At 50.8% G+C, this 19385-nt stretch overlaps 1 protein-coding gene across 1 annotated transcript; it reads right to left on the bottom strand.

Annotated features, from left to right (window-relative positions):
• Positions 1-5079: 5079 nt before the first annotated feature.
• Positions 5080-18915, bottom strand: LOC116882804 (SEC14-like protein 4). The gene is made up of 12 exons (XM_032883412.1): positions 18760-18915; positions 15335-15410; positions 11317-11360; positions 10958-11017; positions 10637-10825; positions 9361-9456; positions 8994-9054; positions 7951-8034; positions 7506-7612; positions 7289-7428; positions 7028-7197; positions 5080-5902 (listed from the first exon to the last, which is right to left on the bottom strand). Exons 1-12 carry the CDS (start codon positions 18811-18813, stop codon positions 5790-5792), a joined length of 1194 nt encoding a protein of 397 aa, XP_032739303.1. The 5' UTR covers positions 18814-18915; the 3' UTR covers positions 5080-5789.
• Between the last annotated feature and the right edge of the window lie 470 nt (positions 18916-19385).

A 19385-nucleotide genomic window follows, 5' to 3' on the forward strand; every position in this document is an offset into this window, starting at 1 on the left:
CATTGAATGGTCTTTGCACACATGTCGAAGGTCACTTGACTGCAGATGAGTGGATTTTTGGACTCTCTGTTCTTTGCCACTGATCTGTATGTCTATCCTTACGCCTGTACCGCATTGTTTTGATGATTGCGGCTTTATATTAAATTCTGAAATCAGGAAATGCAAGTCCTCCCTAACTCTATTCTACTTTTCCAAGATTGTTTGGGTTATTCTGAGTCCCTTGCATTTCCACAGGAACTTTGGGGTTGGCTTGTTCATTTTTGCAAAAGAGGCAGTTGGGATTTGGGTGGGGATTGCCCAGAAACGGTAGATCACTTTAGGGAATGTTGCCATCTTAACAGCATTAAGTGTTGGTGTCTTTCCCCCTACATTTAGTAGTCTGTAATTTCCTTTAACAATATTTTGTGGTTGTCAGTGTATCAATCTTTCATTTCTTTAGTTAAGGTCATACCTGAGTACTTTACTGTTGGATGCTGATGTAAATGAAATTATTTTCTTAATTTTGCTTTTTGAATGTTCCCTGTTAATGTATAGAAATGTGACTGATTTTTTTAAAAAGGAGAGAGAGAGAGAGAGAGAGAGAGGAAGTACAAGCAGTAGGGAGCAGCAGAAGGAGAGGGACAGGCAGACTCCCCCACTGATCAGGGAGACCGACACGGCGCTCAGTTCCAGGACCCCGAGATCATGACCTGAGCTGAAGGCAGGGAGGGCAGATAGGGCCATCCACACCACACCCTGGAACCCCTGGTTAGAAGCCAGTAACCAAAAAAAAAAAAAAAAAAAGAAGAAGAAGCCAGTAACCACTCACTGCCTGACACATGGTAAATGATCAATAGTGTTGGCTTTTATTTTATTTTTTTTTACGCTTATTTACTCTACACCCAATGTGGGCCTCGAACTCATGACCCCGAGATCAAGAGTCACATGCCAATGAACTGAGCCAGCCAGTGCTGGCTTTTATTATTATTATTACTATTACTATTATTGTTATTTAGTGTCGGCTTTTATAACTATTGTCAGGCCTACCATCATCTCAGGATGGGGACACAGCTGGGTGTGCCCATCTTTTCTGGTTCCTTTTCCTCTGTTCTGTGGCTGTCTGACCCTCTACTTGGGTCTCTCCCTGGTGCTGAGTCATGCTGTTAGTCTCTGCTTTCTGGCAGTGCTCCTGGTATGACCCAACGGGGGGGCGGGATGGGCGAGGGAGACATGTCACTCTGGAGTCAGACATCCTGAATCCCAGTCGTGATGCCATCACTGAGCAAACTACCATGTCTCTGAGCCTTACTTTCCTCCCCTATATTACCAGGACGACTGTATTTATTTGACAAGCCTGCCATGAAGATCAGACAAGATAACACAAGGGCAGCAGGCCTGCATAGACACTCAGTAAATGGTATCTATTTTTTTTTTTTTTTTGCAAGGCTTTATTGAACATCTGGGGAGTGTAGCCTGGCCTGGTAGCTGGTGGGGACTAAGAGATAGACATGAGACAGATGATGACTCTCATGATAAACAGTGGGCCCCTTGCAACAAGAGCATGGAGACGAGACTCCAACGCTGCTAGCGACTGAGGAAGGGGGCTTGGCTAGGGAAAGAGGGCTCTGGGAGCCTCGAGGGTGCACAGAGCAAGACTGGGAAGGGAATCCCAGACTGAAGGTACAGCATGAGTAAAAGCAGGGAGGCAGGAAGGAGTCTGATGAATTGGTGAGTTCAGATCGTTGGGTGAAGCTGCAATGCGGGTGTCAAAGGCAGGTCACAGAGGGCCTTATAAGCCACCAGTGAAAACTGAACTTTCCCGGGAGGAAATGAGGAGCCAGGGAAGGGCTCCCACAGGAAGTGATGATCAGATTTTCATTTCAGAAAGGCTTTTTCTGGCTGCCCCGCGGAGCCTCCTGGGAGGCGGAAGGAATGGGCACAGGGAGACTGACTCATGGACACTTTTCTAATAATCCAAGCAAGAGATGACGGATTATGGCAGCCAAAGGATGGAGGTGGAGTCTACAAGGATCTAGGGAGAAAACCAGCAAGGGGCAGAACCAGGATCTGAACCCAGGTGGGACCACCTCTTTTGGCTGCTCCGCATGGGCCCACAGGGAGTCTGGGCTAAGTAAACTTCGCCTCAAGCCACCTGCAAATCCACCCTTCACCAGCCAGATCCCAGAGGGGTCCTGTTCACATTTCTGGGGTAGGGAGAGAGACGTACTATCAACACCGCCCCCTGGTGGCTGAGAGCAGAGGTCACAGACAGCGGAGTGCCACCCCGCCCAAGCCTATGGCGGCCCCCTCCTCTCTAAAGTCACCAAGCCTGAAGCCTGCCCACCCAATGTGCTCATTTAGCACCTGGGCTGTCTGGATAGATGAACCCCTCTTCACATCCTACCTTCCCCCCTTTACGTTGGGTGTCTTGACAAGTCACTTCCTGCCCCAGGCCTCACCCTCCTTGGTAAAGAGGGCGTGATGCTTCCTACATCTGCTTGGTCCTGGCCTACGGAGAAGAGCCTGGCCCAGTGTCCCATCCCACAGAGAGGTGGCTTCCTCAGACCCAGGCCAGCGCCCCTCTCTGTCCCAGGCTTGCCCTCTCTGGCAGGGGCCCACCTGCCCACACTGACCTTGTCCTTCTCTGAAAGGCAGGGCAGGGGCACTGCTGGCAGCTAACCTGGGTGCTGGCTCCACCCCTGCCATTAGACACTGAGCCTTTGGCCGCGGCACTCCCTCTAACTGAGCCTTGGCGTCCTCGCTAGAACCCCCGTCTGTTTCGGGGTGTCAGGGAAGGGGTCATACTGTGGCCTGCCAAGCCCTGGAGTGGCGAAGACTTGCTCTAGTGATTGTGAAGCTGTGATTGTCCCACACTGGGGTCCCTTCTGGCCTAGGCTCTTGGAAGGTGAGCTGAACTGACTTAGAGACTTGAGGGGCAGGAGAGCCTTCCCAACTGCCCTCCAAAAACCCTATACATAACACCTCCCCCCTCCCCAGCTTATTTCCCTGCTTCCCCTGGAATATTGTTAGGATTCCAATTAGGAGATAGGCCCTGGGAAAGGCAGGCCCTGCCTCCACGCCTCTGGACAGGGAAGGCCTGGCTATTTCCAATCACCTCATTTTGAGCAAGAGCTTTGATCCATGGCTTCCTGCCAAGCTTTTGCCACTCTTTCTTGACAAACAACAAATCTCTGTTTTGTAACCTCCATTATGAAATAGTCTTATTAACTAATGTACCTAATGTGTACACAGTCATTCACAAAGAAACAGCAAACATTGGTGACCCATTTCCAGCGTCACCCAAGGGCCCTTCTGGCTTTCCTCTAGCTTCAAACATCCTTCAAACACCCTGTTCTCACTCCATTCCTCTGTCTGGAAGGCTTGCCTACACCTTCAGCTCTCTCTTCAGGGGTCCCTGCCTTTGGCAAAGCACTTCTGATACCCCATCAGGTTTTTTTGTTTGTTTGTTGTTTTTTGCTGGATACTCCCCCAGAATTTGGCTCCTGCCCCACCGAGCCGCCCACTTGATAATGGCCATGAGAATCACTTCAGCCTCCCTTGGTGCAGGTAAGCTTTCTGCCAGCAGACTGGGGTAAGCCCAGCACCCCGTGTGCCCAGGGCCTGCAGGGCCTGGTGCTGGGCACTCAATAAACATTGATGAGTGACTGGAAGGAAGAAACAAACCTCAGGGGAGCCAGCCCCTCTCTGGGCTACTCCCTTCCCTCCCCCTTTTTTTTTTTGGTAAAGAGGTGATGGTGTCGAGTGAGGGATGGAGTTGTTGAGGACAAGCTCCCTGTCTACCTTGCCGGACAGGACATCTGTCCTCACTTCCCAAGGTGACCACTGTACTCACAGGTTCACACGCAGTACACTCTACCAGCTCTGAGATTCAAGGTCACTGGTGTCCACACCCGACCCCTGAGCCCTCCATTCCTTGCCGCTCCCCAGGCGGCCCATATTTGTGAAATTAAACCCTTGTACATGGACCAGTCTGCTACTTGCAAGGAAACCAGAGAAGGCTGTGCAAACACATTGTGGGAAATTTGCTGTGGGTGGTTGGAAAAGCAAGGATCAGGTTCAAATCCATGAACCCCTTGTTTTTTGGCTGGGGATGTGAGGCTTAAATGAGGCACTGTGAGCTCCCTCATCATGACATGGGGTGGGCCCAGGGAAACCTGACCTGGACCCTTACAACCGCAGCCAGCTACACCCTCTCTAGCTTGTGCGGCAGGAAGATGGCTCTGAAATGCCCAAGTGCCTCTGGGTCCGCGGAGGGTGGCCACAGCGTGCCGTAGGGTGGTGGTGGGAGAGCCCGTTGCAGTGGGGAGGCAGGAGCAGCCCTTGGACACAAGGACGTCATACGATTTTCACCCAGCAGCCCTGGGCTCTCTCCTTGGTGCTGGCAGGACCAGATTTTTTCTTGTCAAACTCCTCCTACGCTGTTGGATCAGCCATGCCTCCATGCCTTGGCTTTAAATTGTGTTTCTGAGTTCATTGGCTTTCTATAGCAGCAGAGCCCGTTTCAGACTATGTGTGCTGGACCATGGGTGATGCAGCCTGCCACAGGTGGAGGGTCTGGGGCCCCAAGGACATCACATAGCTCACCTGAAGACCTCTGCCTTCCCAAGCCTCATTGTTTTCTTGCCTGGGAAGAAGAGGCCCTGGGAAATCAGGAAAGCTATGTTAAATAGCTTTTCACAGAATCTGAGAGCAAGAAAGGGGCCCAAGCCGGCTTCTTGTTTGCAGAGCACCTGGATGTTGGTGTTAGCTGAGGCTTCCTGTCTCTGGTAAATATCTTGGCAGCCACAATGCTAATCCTTGGCACCAAGGACCCCTTTAACAAGGACATCTGACCACTCAGCGGCTGCGCTGGTTCATTCTGGACGCTCATTCAAGCACACGATGATCCTGACTGTGGGATGTGGGAGCCATCACCAGCCATCATCAGCCAGCTACAGAGTCGCATTTGGGGCGGGGTAGTGGGCTGTTGACAGACAACCCTTAACTGTCCCTCTAGTGAGACACAAAGATGGAAGAAAACTCGACGGTTCTCCAAGAAGCAAATGAGAGTCTAGGATAAGCACGCTGGGGACTGGCAGCTCTAACTCAGCGCATTCTACTTTATTCCAGCATGTTCCATGGCCCTCCAGCTCTGCTATGGTCCTGGTCCTTCCTCAGGGCCAAAAAGAACCCAAGCTGAATATCAGCTGGATCATGGCAGGTGGTGAGAGGGAGGCCAGGGTCACTGAGAATTCTGATAGACTCAGTCTTCACCCATCTAACTCTGGGTGACCAGGCATGGCTCGTCCTCGCCATGGTTATCCCTGCTGGGCCTCATGCTCCATTCCTGATCTTCCCTCCAAAGGCAGGAGGGCAAGTCTAAAGGGCCTTGGTGCCCTCCCAGAACCAAGACCCTCCACTTTACCACTTAGCTGGCTCCATTCTTTCACCAGGCCACCTCCAGCTGCCCCTATCCCCACCCACTGAGTCCCCAGGTACAGAGACGGGGGGCGTCCTTGCTCTTTCAGACTTGATGCTTTGCTTTCCCTGCATGGCCCGGGGCACAGGCACATGTTCCCAGGCCAGATTGCTAGGTGTTGGTGAGTCCCAGGACTAGTGTCCCTGGTCTCCACAAACAGGGGATCAGGAGCCTGTCTGAATCCTCAGTGTGGCCGATGGATGGGGTGTCCCCTTCCTGCTCTGCCCCTGTGCCTGGGAGGGCAGGGGACAGGGAGGGAGTGCTATGGGGTTGAAAAGCACAGGCACAGAGGCAGCCGGGGTCTTCACTGCGCTGGGGATAGTCTCCTCGCCTAGAGACCCTGAAGCTTCTCCTCGGAGGCCTTGTCTGGGAGCAGCACCTCCACGGTGTAGCTGACCTTCTTGGTGTGCATCAGGCTATAGGTGTTGTCAAAGCGCAGGATATCTGCAAGGGTAGAGAAGTCATCCCGCAAAGCCAACCTGACATATTTGCATGCGTAGTGCCCTTGGCAATGGGCCCAGGACTGCAGGTGGTGCCAGAGGGTCGGCCACTGCCCCGCTCCCAGCGCCCACTGCCCCAGCCATGGCCTTGGGCTAATGAAAGGAATAACCACCAGCATCCGGCAGCCCCTTCTATGTGTCAGGCGTCCCATCGGCGCTCCCGGCTTTCCAAACCCTCAAAGCAGCCCCATGGAATACTATCATCCCCATTTTCAGGATGAGGAAGCTGAGGCTACAGAGGTGGAGAGGACTTCCCAATGAGTACAGAGCAGGGAAGGGAAGGACCAGGATTCCCTTATCCTGATGCTCCAACTGAGAGAGGAGCCCTGCTCTCCCCAGGGGAAAGGGCTGAGCTCCACAAGCCGCTTTCCCTTCCTGCCTTTCAAAGAAGGCATTCCCTTCGATGCCAAGGTGCAAAGGGAACTCTGGGATGTGATGAGTCATCCAAATTTCTGGGTTTCCACCTTTCTGATTCTCCCTCTCCACAAAGGTGAACTAGATACGTGTTAACCAGAGCATTAGTAAACCTCATGCTCCTCATCTCTGGGTTTCCCTTCTCCTAGCTCTGTTCCCAAGAGAGGCAGGTCAGTGCTGTCCCTAGGGAGGGCGGGTTCTGGAGAGACGGACCTAATTGCATCTATCTTGGATGGCCTGAGAATGAAGGATAAGCACATGGAGGAATCCTCTCTTTGGGATTCCCACAAGGACGTGCCTATGCCCCTGGGCAGCCGGGGACCCCTAGAGGGTAGCCCACGTCTATTTACCTACCTGATTCTCAGCCTGTTGAGTGCTGTGTAAGGGGTTCCCAGGAGCTGAGTCTGGGGCTTCAGGCTGTGAATCCCACTCTCTAAAATGCCTCTCTGCCCTGTTACCCATACCCAAGGGCTACTCCCCAGACCTAGCATCCTGAAGCCAGTTCCCCCAGCTGCTACAGGATCTAGTAACTTGCAGAGACTCCCTCCCCCTCCCCGAGAGCAAGAAAAAGAGGGCAAGCGGGACAGCCTGGGCAAGAGGCTCATTTCTCGGTCATAAGGAGGAAGGCGACTCCAGTGAATCCTACAGCTCTTACAGACACCGGCCTTGAGGCAGGTGAGGCTCCCGTCCTCAGGGACCACATGGGCTTTGCAGCGTTGGATGGGCAACACCTCCACCATGTCCCCTTCCTGCTTCTGCTCACTCATCTTGGTCTTCAGGAAAACCCCAAAGCCGATGTCTGCCCCTTCTGATGCGAACTGCCACCTGCAGGGGACAGGGCCCCACAGATGACCACCTGCCTGGGCTCCAGGCCCCTCCCAGCTGTGCCCAGGGCTGACGTGGCCGCCATCCCTACCTGAGCACACAGCCTGGGAACAGGATTTCATTCTCCACCTGCATGAAGGAGCCTCTGGCCACGGTCACCATGTGCTCATATTGTGTCTTCACCTGGTTACGCAGGTAGTAGCTCTTGGGCACATCACCCCCGTATTTGATCTGTGGGTGAAGGCTGGTGAGCGAGCACTACACCATGGTCATAACCCCTCATTCCCCATCCTCTGAGCACCCTGTACCTTGGTCAGGCACTTGGGGTTGCCATCAGGGTCAGTCATGGTCCCCCCAAACTCCACGGGCAGCTGGTCGGGGCTGATGAACTTTGGCAGCTCCTGCTTCCAGTTGCCTGGGGGGGAGCAAGGTGGTGGCGGGCAGTAGGGGACAATGGGGGGCTCAGGGAGGCTCAACAGAGGGCAGAGAAGCCACACCCAGGGAGGAAAGCTGATGTTCCCTTAGCTCACTCCCCTGAGCCCCTACTCCTAAAAGCACCCAAATGCTTTATGTGGTCACCCAGGCTGGGGTCCAGGACCCGAAGCTTCATTAGAGTGTGCAAAGGTGGGTGTGAATTCAGGCCAAGGTGAGCGCCTGATTAAAGAGGATGAGGCAGGGAGAAATGGGACCTTTCACATTGACCTCTGTTTGCCCAGGCAGAGATGGGCACAGCCAGGAGACCAAGTCACTCACCTCCCAGAATCACTATCTTCCTTTGCGTTTCCTCACTCATGAAAAATTTGACCAAGTTGAAGGCCACAGGGAACAGCTTGGGGGCTGAAACACATGAAACTCCCCTGGGAAGCTGTCTAGAGAGGACTAGAGGTATAGTCACGGCCAGGGCCCTGGGCTGGATACGAGTTGGATTGATCTAGATTCTACTACTGCCTGCTGTGTGACCATCAGCTAGTTACTCACCCTCTCTGAGTCTTAGTGCCGTTAACTATAAAATGGAGATAAATTAAACTATGTATGCATAACACATGACAGAGTGCCTGGCTCTCAATAAATGGTTGCCTCCCCCACCCAGTTGTAGGGTGTCAGTAATGTAGATTTCCCAATAGTGCCTCTTCCTGTCCACACTCACACGTTTCCCAAGTTGCCTCGGAATTTTCTTGGGTGCAAGTAGATGGAGCATCTGCATTTGACCTCACGTCCCACCTGAACTGCTCACACTGACTGGACACTTTCTGTGGGCTGCTCCTCCACAGAATGTCTCATTTAACCTCATGGCTGTCTTATGGGATGTTGTCATTGCATCCCTATTTTACAGACTGGAAAAACTGAGGCTTAGTAAGGTTAAGTAGACTTGCTCACAATCACAGAGCTAGTCAAATTGGAAAGCAGATCATTTGACCCCAGAGCACACGTGGTGGGCCCCTTACTGTACAACCATCACAGACAGGGACCATTCCCACTCCAAACATATCTACCAGCCAGTGTGGTCCTTGAACGATCTGTTACCATACCACACTGAGAAAAACAAAGTAAAGAAAACACGCATTTACATTTAGAAACTTAGAACTTATTTGACTTTTGCTGCAACCTATCAGAGCAGACTCTGTATACTCCCAAAGTATCAGTCTATGAAGGACTGACTAAAAAAACAAAAAAACAAACAAAACCCCCCTGATCTTCACAAAGGATGGTTTGAGAAACCTAAACTGGGTGATTTACCCACTGATTCCCCCCTTTCCCTTCTCCTCCCCCAGGGGTCATCCCCATCATGGACTCACCACGAATGACAATTAAATTCTTTATTGTCTCAGGATAATTTGCTTCCAGGATGGCAAAAAACTGTGGCAAGACAAGTCTGATCAAGGTCATGCTTCAACACATTCTATACCTGGATTTGGTGGCCTTTAATGCTGTTGAGACAGGAGACCCTGCCACCGCCACCCCCTGGCCACCCACCTTCCCCAGGAGATATGCTTCATCCCCTATAATACTCATGCTCCTCTTTGTCCTTGGAAGTGGGGTCCCCAGACCCTCACTGGCTGCTCTGGGGGCCCCTGTGGTGGGGGGAGTGATCCCTCCTCCATGGACTGGAAGCTGGTGTGGACAGCAGCTCCCTATTGGCCTGGAGCCAGCTGCCTACCTCACCTGCTGGTAGACCTCTACAGCTGGTTTCCACAGGTGTTTCAGGCTGAGCCCCTCCATGTCAAACACCATCAGCACCGTCTCAATCTTCCTGCCCAACTACATGGGACGACACAGAGATATAAGTCAGACAACTCTGGCCAGAAGGTCCCAGCCAGGGAGACCCTGTACAGCTTCCACCTTCCTGCTACCCCTGCCCGCAACTGCCCACAGTGTTTTTCAAACAGACTGAGCCCACCTAGGGGCTAAGAAAATGCTGCATTCTGAGCCCTGGCACAGTGGTTCCTTATCACACTGTTTGCTCAACACGAATGCCCGGAATTAGTAAACAGTAGAATTAAAGACCTCATTCGTTGCCCATCGGGCATCTCCCTGTACAATAGTATGCCAGATCAGCCAGCGTCTGTAGTCCCAAGGTGTGTCAAACCAGAGCTACACTGCTGGCAGGTTCTGTAGCCTTGGGTGGGTTTTTAACTGTTCTGAGCCTTATTTTCTCCTTCTGGGAAGTGGGAATAATTCCACTTTCTGAAAGAATTTCTAGGACAATTCAGTGAGATAACTCCCAAAGAGCCCAGTGCCTGACACATGCTTTTGCCCGGTTAATGTCACAGATCTCTGTGCCAAGGGCTCCTTGGTGTCCAGCACCATGACAGAAACCGGAGACACAAGTCCTGTCCTCGCTATCAGGCAGGTCATCCCGAAGTAACACAAGAGCTCCCCGACCCAGGGTCCTCTTAGGCTCATGGAGACACTTAGACTCACAAAGCCAACAGACCACACTTGGCAACAGATTCATTCTGAAGGGTATGGACCAGGAAGTACAGAGTCAGGGCAAAGAGAAAATCTATACAGACTGGTGTGGGTCCTCCTGACTTGGAAGCCCTATGCCCCACAGGACTCAATTTTTTTTTCCTTTGGTAGCAATTCCATATTAGCTTCTAGGGCCCCACGGCAATGTGCCAAGTCTCAAGAGTCACTAGCCCACAGGGTTCTCAGGGAACAAAGCCAGAGTGTTCACTGCACTCAAGGTCAACCTCTCATCCAAGGTCAGAGGGGAAGGGGCTTTGGTGATCCTTGGCACGTGCCAGCAGCGAGTGCCACACACACGTTAGATACTCACAGATGGGTGACTGCGAAGGAAGCCACGTCCCACCAAAGCCCAGAGTGCTGAGGCCTGGGGAGATGCAGAGGCAGCATGCCTCTCCTACCTGGTCTTGGTGCCACCCATTAGACAGATCAGGCCCTCCATGTGCTTCCCATCCTGGACCCAGTCACTTACCTTCTGACTCTGCAGCTCACACTCCCGCAAAAGCAGCTCACAGACCCTGATGCGCTTCCGGATAAGCTCCTGCTTGGAGGCTGACAGGAGAAGACCCTTGGGGTCAAGGGTCCCAATGATGTCGAACCACACGGGGCAGCCTTCATAGTCATAGCCACTCAGACCACCAGAGTCATACAGTTGGATCACCTGGGCACGGGGTTGGGGGTTGGTGTGAGGTCCTGACTCAAACCAACCTATCAGCCATCAGAAGGCTGGATGTTGGGGAAGGGGTATGAGAGGTATCTGATGGTCTTGGGGGGGATGCTGCATGAGGCTCACCTCTGAGGGCTTCCACGAAAGGATGTTGTCCAGGTCCTGTTGCTTTCTGAACTCCATGTGCTGTGGAGAAATGGCGGGACCTGAAGACTGCCTACCACAAAGGCCTTGAATACAGTGGGTATTAGGCAAGGTCCCTCTGCCTACAGCCCCCAAGACCCCAGGCTCTACTGACCTAGAACTGGAGATGGCAATGCCAGGAAGAGGGCTATGGGGGATCCAGGTCTGATGCAGAAAGGGATCAAAGGAGGAAGGGAGGAAACACGCAAGAACAGGACAGGGCATGGGTTCCTAAGCTCTTTGTTAATGATCCCTGGGGTCCAGTGTGTGGAGGCAGGAGACTCATGAGAATGGGGCCTCACCTTACGGAGCATGTCCTCAGATTTCTGCAGGTCAAAGTTCCGAGCTGCAAAAAGAGCCAAGGTAAGAGAAGGCTTGAGGCTGGGTCTAGAATTCACAGTTCTTTGAAGACTCAGGAGGAAACACGGAGCCTGAGACTTCCATGACACACCAGAATATATTGGGGGGTCTGGACATATTTTTACCATTTTATTTTTTAAAAAGATATTTATTTATTTTGGAGAAAGAGAGAGAGGGAAAGAGAGGGAACATGGGGGTGGGGGGCGAGGGAGAGAGAGAGATTCTCAAGCAGACTCCTCGCTATCTCAAAACCCCAATTGTGACCTGAGCTGAAGTCAAGAGTTGGCCTCTCAACCAACTAACTAAGCCACCCAGGCACCTCCGGACGTTTTTAAAAAGCAAGGATCTTTAATCCTCTAGAAGACTTTAGAAGTCCTTGATTTCAGTATCCAAGCCTTTGTAAACTTTTCAGCCCAGAGGCTGATCTGGCCTGTAATATTTGATGTCCCCATAGTCACACAAACCCCCTTGGTGTTAGGGGTAGTGAGGAGCATAGGCTTTGGAGTCAAACAGACTTGGGTTTGAATTTTAGTTTTGTCCTTTTAGTTGCTGTGCAACTTTGAGCAATTCACCTACCTTCTCTAAGTCTTAGTTTCTTAATCTGTTAAACAGGAATAATATCTTCTGGTTCCCAAGGACTTCTTAGTAAATTGTTAACTGTTGTTGTGGTTACTTATTTTGAAGATATAAGTTCACTTTAATTAAAAATGTGATGCTTTATTTTAGAAATGAATGTTCTAAACTTGGAAAAGAAATTTAACTCTTCCTTTCTAGTCTTTATAGACTAGATTACTTTTTTCTTTCCTTATAATGTTGGCAAGGATCTCTAGTTCTGTTTAAACTATGATGCTGCTTGACATCATCCTTTCCTTGTTCCTGACTTTAAAGAAAATGCATCTAAAACTTCTTAACTGGCAACATGTATTGTAAGGTGTTTGCTGCATAACCATTAACAAGCCAAGCCAAGGAAATTTCCTTCGATTTCTAGTTTGCTAAGAAGTTTTTATTTTGTTTTTATCTTATAAATAGGAGATGAGCCTTTTCAAATGCTTTTCCTGCATTGAGATAGCCACATACTTTCTCATTTTTAATTCTATAAATGTGTTCAATGACTTTGATAGATTGCCTGATGTTGAATTCTTCCTGCGTACCTAAGATAAACTCCCACTGATCATGCTGTATAATTTAAATACCTTATTGTATTCTTTTATGTAATGTTTCCCTTAGACTTCCTTACACCTACATTAACAAGTGTAACAAGCCTAGAATTTTCTTTTATTATCCTGACCTAATTTTGGAATCAAACTAACCCAAGCCTCATAAAGTAACTTTCACTTTTTTATATATATTTTAAAGCAGCTCCAACAATTTGTAAAACCAGGTATCAGCTAATCTTAAAACTTTGGGAAAATTCATCTGTAAAGCCACTGGGTCTGGGTTTTGGAAGGAGGGAAGCTTTTTAGTACCATTTATATGTCTTTAATATTTACTGGTCTTAGAGGTTTCTATCTTCTTCTTGCTGGGTTTTGGCCTTATATGCATATTCTAAGGAATGCACAGATTTTATTGAGATTTTCAAATTTGTTTGTCCATAACTGTCTATAATGATCTTTTATTGGCTTCTAAAAAAAATAACTCTGGTGTATAGGAGATTTCCTACTGAGAACCAGGGCGGTTTCTTGTTCTACAGAAAGTGGTTTGGGCACTATTGATGGGCACTCATAGCTTTTTTAGTAGCAGCTACTATGTGCCAGGCTGGAAGTATGGGGCAGGCACGGACCCTGCCATCATGGAGCTGGCATCCGAGTGGCAGAGATACTCAGTCATAGGATAGAAACAAAACAAAACGTGAAGGGACTTGAAGGAGGGTCACGGTGAGCCCTTCTGCATCTGGCCTGAGCCGAGAGACTCCAAGTTCAGCCCCAGAGATCACCCTCCCAGCTGCCCAGGTGTTGAGCTAGTGAGGCAGGAAGGGCAGCTACGGAGGTAAAGTTGAAGGGGACGGGGCTGTCAGCTGGTCTGCCTCAGCAGAAAGTGGAAGGCATCAGGACACCCTGTCTCCTCTCTCCCAACCTTAGATCCTTCTCCTTTGCCATGACCCAGCAGCCTACAGTGTCTGTGACTTTACTCCTTTCTCAATGATGCACCAGGGACTGGAAAAGTTGGTTTTTAAATCCAGAAAGACTCCAAAGGAGGAGAGAGGTCTGATGGGGCTTCAAGAAATCTACTGTCCTCACTCCTTCTTTAGCCCAGGAGAATGACATGGACATGACTTGTTAAAAGCGTAATGGGGGGCACCTGGGTGGCTCAGTGGATTAAGCCTCTGCCTTCAGCTTGGGTCATGGTCCCAGGGTCCTGGGATCGAGCCCCACATCGGGCTCTCTGCTCAGCAGGAAACCTGCTTCCCTTTCTCTCTGTCTCTCTGCCTACTTGTGATCTCTGTCTGTCAAATAAATAAATAAAAATCTTTTTTTTTTTTTAAAGCATAATGGAAGGGACACCTGGGTGGCTCAGTTGGTTAAGCATCTGTCTTCAGCTCAGGTCATGATCCCAGGGTCCTGGATGGAGTCCCATATGGGCTCCTTGCTCAGCGAGGAGCCTGCTCCTCCCTCTGCCTGCTGTTCCCCCTGCTGGCGCATGCGCTCTCTCTCTCTCTGACAAGTAAATAAATAAATAAATAATCTTTAATAAAACACATACACACACACACACACACACACACACACACACACAAAAAAAAAAACAGAATAAAACCTGCCACAGCCAAGAGAGCCTAGGGAGATGACAACTAAATGTAACATGGCATCCTGGATATGCTCCTGGGACAGAGGAACTAAGGTGACCTGAACAAAGTAGGGATTTTAGTTAATAATAATGTATCAGCGTTGGTTCATGAATTGTAACAGACGTACCATAGGAATGAAAACGTTCATGATAGGGGAAAATGGGTGCAGTATGTGTGGGGACTTCCTGTATTACCTTCACAATGCTCTGTAAACCTAAAGCCATTCTAAAAAATAAAGTTTGTAGAAAATAATAATTAAAATAATTTAAAAATAAAATCAAATAGAACAAACAGAAGAGAAGGGAGGGCTTCCTCGGTGTAGGTGCTATGCTTGCCCATGACCTCATGTCTGACTCACAGCATCTGGAAGATGGGAGACCAATATTATACCCATTACTCAGAAGAGAAAAGCAAGGCCGAGAGACAATGAGTCCGCTGCCAGTACAGCAGAGTTGGGATTCAATCACAGGTTTGCCCAATTCCAAGGCTGGCATCACCACCTAACTGTGTGTGTACTTTCCAGCCTGATTTCAACCTTCTGATTCAAGTTCAGAATCCTGGTTCAAGTTCAGAATCCATTCCATGGGGTGTGTTGAATTGAAATGAATTCTCCCCCTAGGTTTCTGTTTCTCTAATTTTACACTCCTGTGGCAATTCCTGGAAGAAACTCCTTCTCTACTTTTAATCGCACCCACTTCCTGAAGTGTTTGCTGGGCACCTGCTCAGCAGCCAATTTCCCTCAGGGGACGACACAGCCCTCCCTTCAAGGAACTGCAGATAGGCCTGCAGGCAAGTCCTGAAGAGTACATTTGGGACTATCTGACTCCAGGCCCGGCTGGGCCCGTCATCCTGAGAACCTCCCAGGTGTGAACTCTAACCTCACCTTGACCATATGCCCACCCAGTGCCAGGTGCTACACTCTCTCATTTAGTGCTCACAGCAATCCTTGGGGAGGTGTTCCCATCCCATTTAAAGATGAAGAAACTGGGGCTCAATGGGGTTTTTGTGCCATGCCAATTTGGAGGGGAACTCAGGTTCTACCCAAAGCAGGATGATTCCAGAGCCTACGTTTCCCACTCGGTAGCACTGTCTCCCAAAGTTGCACCCACTTTCCTGAACCCCTTCTTCCCTCTCTCCCCTTTGCCCACCCCTATCCCCGGTCCTGCCAGCCTCACCTCGGAGCCAGCGCAGGAAAAAGTACTCATCAGCGTTGGGCAGGGTGGGCAGCAGGTCCTGGAGGTTGTCCCGGAACTGAGGGGGGAGATATAATGGTCAAAGGGGCTCCCATGACCCCTGGGCTCCCAACCCCACCATGACCTTCCCGAACTCAGTCTGTCAATCAGTCCTACCCAGGGACTCTGCAGGGTGGGGACCACAGAGTTAGCGGCAGCTGCTGACTACCGCCCGGGAATGGAGCACCCTTCAGCCCGCCATGGCAGGAAGAGTTAGGTCCTTCTCAAATTTTGGGGGTTCTCTTTCTCCCCAAGATCCTCATTCTACAGGACTGAGGTGGGGCCCTGCTTTCTCTATTTTGACAAAGATCCCTGGTGAATCGGATATAGGCAAATGAGAAGAATTTAGGAACCTTGCCCTTGATACTGTATCTTGAGGGTCTAGATCTGGAAGCAAGTTACTTAACCACTCTGAGCCTCAGTTTCTTAATCTGTGAAGTGGGATAAAGATGAACTTGTACCAATCGTAGGAGTGTGTACAGGCAAAGCACTTAGCGGCAGTCCTGGCTTGTAGCCGGTGCCAGAAAAATGTGGGCATTCGGCAAAACGTGGATTGCCCAGAGCTCTGGGCAGTGGAGTCTTTGTGGAAACAGCCCCAGGCAAAGGTAAGGAGGGAGGAGCTGCAAGAGAAGCAGGGGATGCCTCATCAGGTCCTATCGAGGCTGGGGAAAGAGAGGGACTAACCTGCTGATGGGAGCCTCTGCCTACTGGCAGAGTTTAAAATCTGCATATGGGACTGGAGCTCAGGTCTGGGACAGAGAGGAGGCTTCACTTTCATGGGAACTAAGGGAGCTGAAGGCAAGCCCTGGAGGGGTGGCTTTGCAGGGGAACCTGTGATTGGAACTTTAGGATTAGAAGCCAATGCTAGCAAAGCCATAGGAAGCTATCTTGACAGCCGTCCACCAAACCTCCTTTAGCTTTATGGATCATGTTTAAAATAAGAGTATGTTTGGGGGCGCCTGGGTGGCTCGGTCAGTTGAACATCTGCCTTTAGCTCGGGTCATGATCCCAGGGTCGTGGGATCGAGCCCCGCATGGGGCTCTCTGCTCCGCGGGGAGCCTGCTTCCCCCCTCTCTCTCTCTGCCTGCCTCTCTGCCTATTTATAATCTCTTTCTCTGTCAAATAAATAAATAAAATCTTTTAAAACAAATTTTAAAAATTAAAAAAAAAACAAGAAAGTGTTCATGTATTGCTCACATGATGAAAAACAAATAATAAGATGAAACATCTCCAGTGTTAACAAGTAATGTGAGCAAGAGCACCAGCTCTCATCACCACCCGGAGTCCCCAGTCCCCACAAGGCACATGGATCAGGTGTAGCCTCTGGGCTCCTGAGGAAGTTTTTTAGGGAGAGTGAGGACATAACAATAACCGAGGAACAATAACTCTGCACCCCTCAGCCCCTCCAGGTTACCAGAGTCCCTCCTTTGAATGCCAGGATGTGCCCTGAGGCAGGAGGAGAAAAAGTCACATCACATCGCTGCTTCTTGGAGGAGGGAACGGAGACTGGGATGTTGGAGGGTCTTCCCAGGGACAGAGTGAGGAAGCTTCGAGGCCATGAGGAATCTACATCTTCCAGTCTCGAAGCCACCCATCCTTGGAACGCACATCAGGTAAAACAGAAAGCCACAGGGCGCCTGGGTGGCTCGGTTGTTAAGCATCTGCCTTTGGCTCAGGGACCTGGGATCCAGCCCCATATCAGGTTCATTGCTCAGCGGGGAGTCGGGTTCTCCCTCTCCCACTCCTCCAGCTTGTGTTCCCTCTCTCGCTCTGTCTCTCTCTGTCAAATAAATTTAAAAACTTAAAAAAAAAAAGAAAAAAAAAACCAGAAAGCCACAAGCAGGTGCTGGGAAGGGTCTGGAGTAACTTGAAGGAAAAACTATCTTTTTTTTTTTAATATTTATTATCTCATAGTTTTTGTTTTTGTTTTTGTTTTTAAAGATTTTATTTATTTATTTGACAGACGAAGATCACAAGTTGGCAGACAGGCAGGCAGAGAGAGAGGAGGAAGCAGGCTCCCCACCGAGCAGAGAGCCCGACATGGGGCTCAATCCCAGGACTCTGAGACCATGACCCAAGCCGAAGGCAGAGACTTTAACCCACTGAGCCATCCAGGTGCCCCAAAGGAAAAACTATCTTAACAATGATGCCTTATGGAGAAGGCAGCCTCTGGCAGCGTGACCACAGGTGGTGAAACTAGGCTTCGGAAAAAACTAGAAGGAAATGCTCCTAGGAGTGGTTGTCTAGACCTCTGGGACCATGGGTGACTTCTTTTTCCTACTTTCTTCTTTCTCCCTAATTTTTAAAACAACTAGCATTCATTTCTTTTAAATAATGGGAAAAAATCATAATAAACTCTTTTTACATTGTTTAAGGCTCTTTGACCCACAAGCATCTCCATCATAATTCACCCCCAAAGGCCAGGTATCTAGTCCCTCCCATGAACCTAGCATTCAGGGCTCCCCTGAGGCCTTTGGCAGTGGGTAGAGAGAGGGCTAAACAGGGGACTCCCTCTCCTCCTTCACTTGGGGACTCCTCCTTCAGCTCAGGACCCACTGCTCCTGGAAACTCCTCCTTTACTTGGGAATTCACCCAGGGCCCCTCACTCTTCACCTGGACCCTTCTCTCCTTCACTAAAAATTGATCCAGGGTCCCCCTCCTTCATCGGGGGTCCTCACTTCTCCTAGAGTACCCTTCCCAGGTAGGAGCCACAAAAGAAACCATTCTCCACAAGCCCGAAGCCTGCCCTTCATGGGCCCAAAGTGTGAGCCAGGGCCGTCACCTCCCTCCGCTAGCCTTAAGTCACAATTTCCAGGCCCAGCCATCTCCAAATCAAATTAATGCTATGGCCCCTGAGACCAGAATATGCTCTCCTTTCCCCAGGGCATGACACTCTCAGCTGCAGCTGGAAGGAGTGTCACCAAACCCCCTCCATTCCCCTTTAACAGAAACACTGACAACAGGGAGAAGGCTTGGGCCCCGGGGAGTCCAAAAACCACAAAGAGAAGCCAAACAAACAAATGTCACAATCAGAGCAGGAGACCTGCTGGTCTGTCTGCCCAAGGCTGCCTAGAGGGATGGCAGCACCACCCTACCCCCACAACCAGGGGACAAGGGCCAAGACTCTGTGGTCTGGAGGGGTCAGGAGTGGAAAGCTGGATTCAGCCCCAGTGTAGCCTGGAGAAGTGCTCAAGTCCCTTGTCCCCTATATGTCTGCCTCAGCCACTGTGCCCAGGGGCACGGTGAGCTGGACCCAAAGATGCCCTGAAGGGTCCCTTTTCCATCTAAACAAGGGGGGCTCCACCCCGGGTGGGCAGCGTCCAGCAGCTCCTTCCTCCCCAAGCCTCCCACCCGTGAAGCCCCCTCACCCTGGCCAGCGCCTCCTGCTGCTGGGGGCTCAGGTCCCCGACTCGGCCGCTCATGGTGCCCAGCGGGCTCAGGGGTCGAGGGGCGTAGGTGTGCCAGGAGTCTGCCTGCCCGCCGCCTGGCCTCGCTGCAGCTGCCTGGTTTCGTCCGGCGAGCAGATGTTGGTCCCGCCCCAACGGGAGAGCGCCAGCCCTGCCCCGCCCCTCTGGTTCTCGCTTCAGCTCCGGGTGTGCGGGCGGTGGCTAGGACGCACCCTACAGCGCGCAGCGAGGTGACCCGCCCCCGAGGGGTCCCGGAACGCTCACTCGAGGGGAGGACAGCAGACGCTGCTATCTGCAAGCATCCTCATCCCAGGGAATCCTACAGGTTCCTTCGAGGCAGGGGACGGGAGGGGGTCATAAAGGAGATGTGGACAAGTTGTGGGGAACACACCTAGATCCTCTTTCCCAGCAAAATGGAGGAACTTTTCATAAACCTGTCTCAACCCTCTAGGTGATCCTCAGGAGTTTCGGCCCATGGGACCCCAACCTCCCTCCCCTGGTCTTGACTGTAGGCTGTGCCGTGCACACCGCCCACCCCCCCTTCTGTGCTCACTGACTGATAGGAGCCTTTATGGGCAAAATGGTTC

This window comes from Lontra canadensis, unplaced genomic scaffold (assembly GCF_010015895.1).
Source record: "Lontra canadensis isolate GAN:19392208 unplaced genomic scaffold, GSC_riverotter_1.0 scaffold87, whole genome shotgun sequence".
Lineage (NCBI taxonomy): Eukaryota > Metazoa > Chordata > Mammalia > Carnivora > Mustelidae > Lontra > Lontra canadensis.